This window comes from Scardinius erythrophthalmus, assembly GCF_964197995.2.
Source record: "Scardinius erythrophthalmus genome assembly, chromosome: 7".
Lineage (NCBI taxonomy): Eukaryota > Metazoa > Chordata > Actinopteri > Cypriniformes > Leuciscidae > Scardinius > Scardinius erythrophthalmus.
The window spans coordinates 36,482,650-36,493,484 of record NC_138227.1 but is presented as its reverse complement, the minus strand read 5'-3'; the positions used below and the strand labels follow the sequence as shown (position 1 = coordinate 36,493,484).

The window sequence follows — 10,835 nt, the reverse complement described above, 5'->3', positions numbered from 1 at the left end:
CTTGGTGAATAGTTTATTTGGCAAAAAGCAATACTGTAATAGACTCGTGTTTATTCAAAAGAGCATAATTAAATTCACACGTCTTTGGAAGGTATGCTGACTGTCCTGACCTCTAGAAACTCGGGATTTTCACTGGAGTAATGCAGTGCAATGTAGGCTAGTGCTACTGTACTTAAACACATATAGTTTTTATTATATATGTATTACCAAGTCTGGCTCGTTTATTGAAGCTAAATGGTGACACCTGCAGTCACAGTTAAGTAAAAAGGATGAAGCAGAATAGATAGTTACTAAACAAAAATTTGAAATACATTGTGACTGGGTTCTCAAAATTGAATAAACACAATTAACGCTAATACGTCTACGTATTTTATTGTCTTTTATTAAAGTATAATAGTAAAAATCCGCTTTATTACAGACAGTGACAGACATTTTGTTTCAGAACATTGCAGCATACTCCGGAAGTACAGCACGCGCATGAGCGGAAGTTCACCGTGATCATGTAATGTGCTAGAAAGTTCCCCGGATATTAAATGTAGTGCGGACGAAGGTCAGTAGCGCACAAACAGAGTAAGCTTCTGTACAGTAAGTCATATTTAAATTACAGAAACTTCAGCTAGTCCACTATCTTTTCTGGAACTTGTAAATTAATATAAAAGCAACATGCCGAGAGGAAGCCGAAGCAGAACTTCGAGGATGAGTCCTCCGAGGTGAGTGTTAATACAGAGAGAGAGAGAGAGAGTGAGTGTGTGTGTGATTATCACGAGTTACATGTGTGTGTGTGTGTGTGTGTGTGTGTGTGTCAGTCAGTCATCAACAAACGTCTACTGTATATAATCATTGACATCTACAGCTTCACAAGCCCGACACAGTCTCTTCGCTTTGAACATATGAGTTATCAGCAGTTATTATTGTGAATGTAGAAGGACAAATAGCCTACAGTTATGATTATTAATCTAGATGAACGAGATGACTTTGGTTAGTAACTATTTGTTTACACTATGAAATTTATGATGCGATCATAATCTATAATGTTTTAAGTTGTTCGCTGCTCAAAATGTTTATTTAGATGTTTAGTGTTTTGTGCAGAGATGCACTGATATTAACATTGGTGTTTTATAATTCCAGAATACTAAGTTTTATTAAAATCCTCATGTTTTAAAATATTAGCTTTAAGTGTTAGATGAGGACAACATTTATCTAAATGTAAAACATAGAGGAAATGAACAGGCAAAAGTAAATATTTATTAATTGACGACTAATTAATGTTCAATATCTACCGATAGCGATTGCACTTTTTACTAAGATCTGTGATAACCTTATATTTTACCAATATGTATTGCACATCCCAGTTGTTCCCTAATTGGTCAAAATCCCCTAGCAACCACCCAGTACCCCCTAGTAACCACCTAGCAACCATCCAGTACCCCCTAGTAACCACCTAGCAACCATCCAGAACACTCTAGCAACCATTCAGAACATCCTAGCAACTGCAGATCTATTTGATAGACAGCATGGCCTTTAAATCTTGCCTAAGCCTAAGCTTTTAAAACTACTTCAGTCTTTTAGCCAGGCTTTCTCACGCCAACAACAAAGTTTGTCTTGAATAATTTAACTAGATAAAAAAAGCTCATCATATTTTTAGATTGAGCATTATGCTAGGGGAGGACAACATTTTTAGTAAATGAATGTAAAAAAAGATTAATAAACAGGCACTATTAGGCTAAATATATTAAAAAGGAATTGTTAACGGCTAATAAATATCTATCGATAATGATTGCGCTTTATGTCGGTGAGAACTCATATGGTACCAGTATGTGTATTGTGCATCCTTATTTGGTCCCTAATTGGTCGAACTGATTCAAAAATGAGTCTGAATGATTCAACAATGAGCCTTTAAAAACAATTTTCTAGCAAATTAGCAATCAATCACAAATGATGGAAACGGCATGGATATCATTGATCAAAAAGTGTGAGACCCACGTTTAAAGGGATAGTTCACCCAAAGATGAGCATTCTGTCATCATTCACTCGCCCTCATGCTGTTTTAAACCCCTGTGAGTTTCTTTCTGTAACACAAAAGATGATATTTTGACCAAATGTTGGTCACAGTAGAGTTTCAGTTCCCATTGACTTCCATTGTAAGGACAAAAAGATACAGTGGAAGTCAAAGGGAGCTCTGTGATTGCCAATATTCTTCAAAATATCTTCTTTTGCGTTCAGCAGAAGAAAGAAACACATTCAAGTTTGGAACGACTGAGGGCGAGTAAAGGACAGGGATATTAACATTTTGGCCAATACCGATAATTCTTTATATTTGAAAGCCGATAACCGATATATTTGCCGATAAATCGAAATCCAAATTTTTATATATCTTTTGAGAACAAAAGTCTCATCATTAAAAGCCACATCCCAAGCACACAAGTATATGTTCTCATTATAATTTGATGTAGCCGATATGACAGACTTGCGCTACACATGTTGCACTGAACTATATCTTCCTTTTTTGAAGTGATTCCAATCATATTTCAAGTAATTAAAACCATCATAACGAACAGTGTCTCATCTGAAGGAAATAATCCATTATTTATCGGCTGTAATATGTCGGCCAAATTTTCTTAACTGATGACGATGACATTAAAAATGAACAAATATCGTCCGATACCGATACGGTTGCCGATATATCGGGCATCCCTAGTAAATGATGACAGAATTAAAAATTTTGGGTGAACTCTCCCTTTAATAAGCTCTTGTAGACTAAGCACTGCTGATAATAACTGCATGTTTTGACTGCAGTTACTCGTCCCCTCCACCGATGGCCCGCTCCGCTCCTCCGCGGTCGTACGCCCCGGCGCCCGCCGCCCCCCCGCCCTCAGCAGTGTCGGCTCCCGCCGCTGCCCCCCGTCAGCCGGGGATGTTCGCTCAGATGGCCACCACTGCAGCCGGCGTCGCGGTCGGCTCTGCGGTCGGACACACCATTGGTCACGCCATGACCGGAGGCTTCGGGGGAGGAGGGAACTCAGAGGCGGCCCGGCCTGACGTGACCTATCAGGTAAACACCATCCCAAACTTCCTGTTTGAGTAGTTCTGCTCAGGGAGAGCCCCCTCTGAAAAAGTAGTGGGCTTTAGCATAGCTTTAAAAAATTGCTTGTTATGGATCATATTAGGGCTGTGAAACAATTAATCGCATCCAAAGTAAAAGTTTGTGTTTACATAATATATGTGTGTACTGTGTGTTTAAGAAAAATGTGTTATATATATATTATTTCTATTTATTATATATAATATAAATGATATATATATATATATATATACAGTATATACAGTACCAGTCAAAAGTTTGGAAACATTACTATTTTTAATGTTTTTGAAAGAAGTCTCTTATGCTCATCAAGCCTGCAGTTAAAAAAAAAAACAAAAAAAAACAGTAATATTATGAAATATTATTACAATTTAAAATAATGGTTCTCTTTTTTAATATACTTTAAAATGTAATTTATTTTTGTGATGCAAAGCTGAATTTTCATCAGCAAGTACTCCAGTCTTTGGTGTCTTATGATCCTTCAGAAATCATTCTAATATGATGATTTGATACTCAGTTATTATCAATGATGGAAACAGTTGTGCTGTTTAATATATTTTTTTGGAATACTTTTTTCAGGATTCATTGATGAGCAAAACGTTAACAGCATTTATTCATAAAAACAGCATTTATTCAAAATAAAGTACTAATTTCTTAAAAAAAATAGTTATTGTTCCCAAACTTTTGAACGGTAGTGTATATTGTTACAAAAGATTTCTATTCTAAATAAATACAGTTCTTTTTAACTTTTTATTCATCAAATAATCCTGAAAAAAGTATCTCAGGTTATAAAAAAAATATTAAGCAGCACAACTGTTTCCAACCTTGATCATAAATCAGCATATTAGAATGATTTCTGAAGGATCATAAGACACCAAAGACTGGAGTACTTGCTGATGAAAATTCAGCTTTGCATCACAAAAATAAATTACATTTTAAAGTATATTAAAAAAGAGAACCATTATTTTAAATTGTAATAATATTTCATAATATTACTGTTTTTTTTTTTTTTTTTTTTTTTTTAACTGCAGGCTTGATGAGCATAAGAGACTTCTTTCAAAAACATTAAAAATAGTAACGTTTCCAAACTTTTGACTGGTACTGTAAATGCAAATAAATATATGCACAGTACACACACACATATATTATGTAAACACAAACTTTTATTTTGGATGCGATTAATCATTTCACAGCCCTAGATAATATACTATACTAAAAAAAAGAGTATATTATAGTGTAGAAATGCTTTAAAAGAATATTCTTATACTACTGGTCAATGTTATAATGTTACAAAAGATTTCTATTTTAAATAAATCCTGTTGTTTTGAACGGAGACTGTAAATTCACCGAAATTAAACATATTTTGAAATATGTTCAAATAGTCATTTTAAATTGTAATAATATTACACAATATTGCTGTTTTTACTATGTTTTTGATCAAATAACTACAGCCTTGGTGAGCAGAAGAGACTTCTTTCAAAAACATAAACAAAATCCTACCGACCCCAAACTTTTGAACGGTAGTGTAAGTGCCGTTTTTGGACACCTAATTTCAATTAAATGAAAATTTATTTTGTTGAAATTTGTATTACATGCAAAATGTTGTGGGTTTTGCATCCACTTATAAGTAGGACTTAAGTATTTCTTTATATGTAGTTCACAATTACTTCTGTTGTCTTTGAAATAGTTAAAGTTTACTGCTGAAATGTACTGGTAAACTAAAATATACTTTAATGTCATTTCAAATTAAACTTGTCATGTATTTAAATATATTTGTAATTACACATTTGTAAAGATGAAGTTGCAATTCAAAATATACATTAACTGTAAAAAATTGAATATCAAATAATAAGTATATTTCATGTGCTTTAGTATATTAGTCAAAATAAGTGTAGTTCTTTAAAGCATGACAAAAGATTATTAAAACAATGATTTAAAAGCATTTTAAAGGGAAACTTTTTATTTATTTATTTATTTTTATTTTTTTTTATACTTGCACTTTGAGTGTGTTAAGTCATGAAAAGTGTGCTCCGTGATGAGTCTGCTCAGTAACACTCAAGTAACACCGAAAATTTGGGATGCACTTGAAACCGAAAATGCTTTTTCCCTATTAAGTGTCCTTTTGTTTCATTTATATTATCTGAAAGTAGTTTTTTAAAATACGCTTTTAATAATTGAAGTACACTACAAGTGCACATCAATACAATTAAGCACACTTCTATTTCTAATATATGTTATTAGCTGTGAAATTGCTGTTGTATACTTTTAAATCCTTATACAGTAATTATGGATGACAAATGAATGTATTAAATTATATAAATCTCTTATGTCTGGTTGATCTGGCTGAATAATTGTAGTAATTCTGCTTTTAAAACATCAGAATATTGAATGTAAGTGAATCCTAAGGTCTGTGCGTGTGTGTGTGTGTGTGTGTGTGTGTAGGAGGCTCAGCCGGTGTACCAGCAGCAGCCGTCAGTGTTTCAGCAGGAGCCGCAGAGTCAGAGTCCCTGCGCTTACGAGCTCAAGCAGTTCATCGACTGCGCTCAGAACCAGAGCGACCTCAAACTCTGTGAGGGCTTCAGCGAAGTGCTCAAACAGTGCAAGTTCTCCTACGGTATGTACTCTGAACTGGGTAGTGGCAGTGTCGGGGAAAGTTATGCATTTGCTTTACTTTCTAAAAAAGTAACTAATTAGTTACTTTTTATGGAAAGTACTGTTATGCATACAAAAGATGTCTAAAAATCACGGGTCGTATTTAGTTAATTTTGAACTTTTTGTGTTCACATCTTTTCCCCTTTATCTTTAGTTTTCAGAGGCCACTGAAATGTTTACGGGTTGTATTGTTCTAAAGTAATTATTTGTTTTTTCACCCCACAGGAATGTCATGATGTTTGGATTGGAGACATGAACTATTCCATAGCCATTCATCTGCTTACTTCTGGATAAAGTTTTCTCTTAATACAACTCACTTCAATATTAGCACCTGCGTGAAAATGAAAAGCATCCTGGGAGAAATGCTGTGTAACATGATGCATGGTATTTATGTAATTGGTGTAGATAATTGCAGATTTCTGATTTCTTTGCGCGAGTTACTGTAGAATGAGATTCTTTCTCAATATATGTTCTTATTGAAAATGTAAGATTCAAATTATGTGAATTGCAAATAAAAGGATCAGAAATATTTACATGTTTTTGGAAATTTATGGTGAAATGAATGCATGCTGGGTAATTTTCTTCCAAATTACTGTGAATCAACAGCAAAAGGATGCTCACATCACAGTAATTTACTGTGAATTTACATGATAAAAGTTTTCTTTAACCATGATGCCACTGTAAGAAATTATATTGTTTAGTAGTGGGATTGTTTTGAAGTCACCATAATGGTTATCAGTGTTCCATTAGCTTGGTATCTTGGAACCATAGGCGTAATTTGCGGACATGTCCCCACCACGTTTTGCAAAGGTCGATATTGTCCCCACCACTTTTAAAACATAATGTACCAATACAAATAAATAAAACATCTCCAGTTAACTAGCAGAGCATTCATTTAGTTCGTTTGTTAAATAAGAGGCGATCTAGCACTGAAATGTGTTGCTTTTTAAATCAAGTGATCAAAGTGCTCGTTGCCGCTGCGATCAGTGGCGCGGATACTGTGTTCTCTTGAAGGTGTCTTCACTCGGACGCGCGCTTCAATCCGTTGTGGAGACTCTATTCGTTCTGGTGAAATTACAAAACAAAATGCACACAAACGTGTCCCTGCCTGATATACAACCACTAATAAACATAATCGGTTTTGATGAGAAAAAAAAAAAAAACTATACGAGTGCGGATTAGAACCCAGAACCTCTGACACGCTTGGCAAAAGTTCTGCCACTGGACCATTTAAATTCCACTTAAAATTTGAAAATGTGAAAATTCTCAGCTCTAACAACATATATTAAAGTTCATTAAATGACTAATTAAACCCAATGTACTATTTAAATCGATTGCTGGACATCGTAATGTTATTGTACATGCATCTGATTTATGATCTAGCATTGTGTTAGCAACGCTTTTTTATTAAACATTTTTATTTATTCACATTAGTAAGCTACAGGACATTGTATTTATTTACATTAGTAAGCTACTGGAGATAAATTTCCCCCATCCAAGACAGTCAATGCTACTTATGATATAACTCCTTTAAGGACTTCTCTAACTAATGTGCCTACCCCCTCCAGTTGTTCCCAATATCTTGTCCTTCTGCGGGCGGCCCCCGTTTCGGCTGGAGTTTCCTACTTTTGGCGAGTCCTGTGAGACTTTGGATATGCTCAACTTCATTGAACAGTGTGAGAACTATCTCGACATCAGGCCCTTCCCAGTGTGGAACTATAAATACTATAAATAAAGAACTCAATGCTCACTTAACAAAATCAAACAGTCACTTACAGATATTGCATTTCAAAGGGCTTTGATAAGCAAGATGAAGATGGATGTCTGCAACCACATGGAGTACCTTGCACAACTGAAGGAATATGGCCTACTTCCTCTTTAAAACAGGAAACCATTGGAAAACTAAGGAAAACCCAAAATAAAAGTCCTTGTTGAAACCGAAGTTTAAAGTCCAGCACACTCCCCGCCTGGGGTACCTCACTTTAGTTTTTTTTTTGTACTCCAATATCTTAGGGGGAGTAAAGCAGAACCACTTCTGATATAGGGCGAATAAAGTTTTTCTGCATGCCTTCTCTGATAAATTTCAGCTCCACTTTCCTCACAAGACTATCTTTACGAGGTAGTGTTTTTGCAATGATAGCCATAGGCCACTGATTTCTCTCTGCTTGGCTATCTTTCATCAACACAATGTCTCCTTCCTTGAGACAAGGCTTCTTGTCTTGCCACTTCTGCCTACTCTGTAGAGTGGTAAGATACTCACGGCGCCATCTTGTCCAAAATGTTTCTGCAAGATTTTGAACTCTTTTCCACTCAGCCTTGAAAAGATCTTTATCTGTAAACTCGCCAAGAGGCAGAGGGAAACAGAATAGCAGGGGTGAGTATTAAAGGAACTTCATAATCTGAAGATACTGGCACGAGAGGGCGTGCATTAATGATAGCAGAAACTTCAGCCATGAGGGTTACAAGAACGTCGTGTGTGAGATGCAGGGACTTTCTTTCAAGCAACAACAGTCAAGAATACGTCGGGCTATACCCACCATCCTTTCCCAAGCACCTCCCATATGTGACGCACGGGGAGGGTTGAATATCCATGTACAAGCATGTTGTTGTAGATACTTCTGAAGATCAGAGCCTGAAGTTTCTTTATTCATCTTGAGCTCCTGCACTGCTCCAATAAAGTTTGTGCCACAATCAGAGCGTATCTGCTTAGCAGGTCCCCTTATTGCAAAAAAACGTCTCGGAGCATTAATGAATCCGCTTGAGCTCAATGTCTCTACAACTTCAATGTGCACTGCTCTTGTGCACATACAAGAGAAAATGACTGCCCATCTTTTGGAATTGGAGCAGCCTCCTCTGGTGCGGCGAGAAACAACCTGCCATGGTCCAAATACATCGACTCCTACATATGTGAAAGGTGGAGCCACTTGAAGTCTTTCTGCAGGCAAATCTGCCATCTGTTGGAGCTCTGTAGGACGACAAAGCTTTCTACATGTCACACACTTGTTAAGTAGACTTCCAATGCATCTTTTGGCACTCATCAGCCAATACCCTGCTGCTCGTATTGCTCCCTCAGTAAAATGCCTTCCTTGATGCTTGACTGCTTGATGGTAGTGTCGAACAAGCAAAGTTGCTACGTGATGTTTCCCAGCAATGATCACAGGATTGCATTCTTCCTTCTCAAGACCTGCCTGAGCAATACGGCCTCCAACACGCAGAAGACCTTTGTCATCCAGAATAGGATGAAGTTTCCGTATACTACTTTAAGGTGAGAGATTGCATCCTGCTTTTATATCACTTAACTCTTCTGGATAGGCTACATTTTGAACGCTCTTTAGGATAACAATCCTGGCTTTTTCCAACTCTTCATTTGTAGGACTGTTACTACAGAGATGCCATCCACTACATCTTGGCTCCTTTGTTGAATGGGAGAATGACTGGGAGATGTGGCTTAAACGAGCGATCGTTCTGATTAGCTTACTCAAGCTGGAGAAGCGTTCAAAACGCTCAGGAGTCAGGAACTGATTAGGCACTGCAGTTAGACATGAAATCACTTGTGGTCAGATTTCTGGATCTACTTCAAGATCAACAAGGTCATAATCCTCTTAAAGCAAGGCATTTAAGGTTGGAGATTTTAAAAGGAAATCTGGCCCTGTAAGCCAAGTTGTACTACTGAGACAATCAGCTGATACAGATCTAGACCCATGGTCTGCAGGATTGACATCTGATGGAACATAGTTCCATTGGCTAGGAGTAGATGACTGAAGAATTCGTTGGATTCTGTTGTTCACATACACATAAAAGCGTTTTGTTCGATTATGGAACATAATGTATCAAGAACAACCTTACTATCTGTGTAGAACTGGATACTATTGAACTGCAAGTCTATTTCTTCTACAACCATGTCTGCGATCTCAACTGCTAGAACTGCTGCACAGAGTTCTAATCTCGGAACAGTCAGATCTGGCCGTGGTGCCAACTTTGTCTTTCGAAACACAAAGTATCTGCTTGGCCATTTCGAGATGTGGATCGCAGATAAGCTACAGCTGCAACAGCTTTCACGGATGCATCTGCAAATATACACAATTCCCTTGTCTGAACCTCAGAAGTAGGAAAAGATGAGTAAGTTCGTGGTATCTTTAAATCTTGCAAATTTTGTAAGGAGTTCCTCCATCTGATCCATTCTGGCTTTATGTCATCTGGTAATGGAGAATCCCAGTCTTCAGCCTGCATTGAGAGTTCCCGAAGCAACAGCCTGCCTTTGATGGTAACAGGAGCAATGAAACCACATGGATCATATAAGCTGTTTACGGTTGACAGTACACCTCGCCGTGTGAATGGCTTCTTATCGTCAATAGCTTGGAAAGTAAATGTATCTGATGCTAAGTTCCATGACACTCCTAGGCTACGCTGGACTGGAGTATCTTCAAAGAAAAGGGTCAACATCTTTGATATCCACAGCCCGATCTTCAGGGTGAAATGCCTCAATCACTGCAGGTCGATTAGAGATTATTTTATGTAGCCTAAGGTTTGCTACTGCAAGCATGTCTTGAGTTTGCTTCAGAGCACTAATTGCTGTGGTTTCATTGGGGAATGATTTCAGAGCATCATCAACATAGAAATCATGTTAAACGAACTCTTTAACTTCACTGTCGAAGTTCTTTTCTTCCTCTTTGGCCGCTCTATGCAAATCATATATGGCAACAGCAGGAGAGGGACGATTGCCAAACACATGTACACACATTCTGTATTCCACTATTTCTTTACCAGGGTCATTGTCTTGATACCAGAGAAAGCGCAGGAAATCTCTGTGATCCTTTCTGACTAAAAAACAGTGGAACATATGCTGAATGTCAGCGGTAATCGCCACTGGCTCCTTACGAAATCTTAGCAACACTCCCAGGAGGGTATTGTTGAGATCTGGCCCCTTAAGTAGGATATCATTCAATGAGACTCCATTATAAGGTGCACTGGAGTCGAAGACCACACGGATCTTGTTTGGCTTCTTCGGATGATAAACACCAAACAAAGGCAGATACCAGCACTCTTGGTCTTTCCTGAGTGGGGGAGCAATTTCTGCATGTCCGTTAGAGAACATGTTGTC

At 37.2% G+C, this 10,835-nt stretch overlaps 1 protein-coding gene across 1 annotated transcript; it reads left to right on the top strand.

Annotated features, from left to right (window-relative positions):
• The first annotated feature begins 289 nt into the window (after positions 1-289).
• On the top strand, positions 290-6,263 carry chchd2 (coiled-coil-helix-coiled-coil-helix domain containing 2). The gene is made up of 4 exons (XM_081369845.1): positions 290-710; positions 2,797-3,052; positions 5,525-5,696; positions 5,960-6,263. The coding sequence occupies exons 1-4, from the start codon at positions 664-666 to the stop codon at positions 5,968-5,970; spliced, it is 486 nt and encodes a 161-aa protein (XP_081225971.1). The 5' UTR covers positions 290-663; the 3' UTR covers positions 5,971-6,263.
• The last annotated feature ends 4,572 nt before the right edge of the window (positions 6,264-10,835 follow it).

Excerpts from the sequence above, each read along its gene's own strand:
- chchd2 (XM_081369845.1), top strand. The coding sequence starts at position 664 with ATGCCGAGAGGAAGCCGAAGCAGAACTTCGAGGATGAGTCCTCCGAG. Across the intron at positions 711-2,796 it reads TCGAGGATGAGTCCTCCGAG|TTACTCGTCCCCTCCACCGA; the intron begins GTGAGTGTTAAT and ends TTTTGACTGCAG. Across the intron at positions 3,053-5,524 it reads GGCCTGACGTGACCTATCAG|GAGGCTCAGCCGGTGTACCA; the intron begins GTAAACACCATC and ends GTGTGTGTGTAG.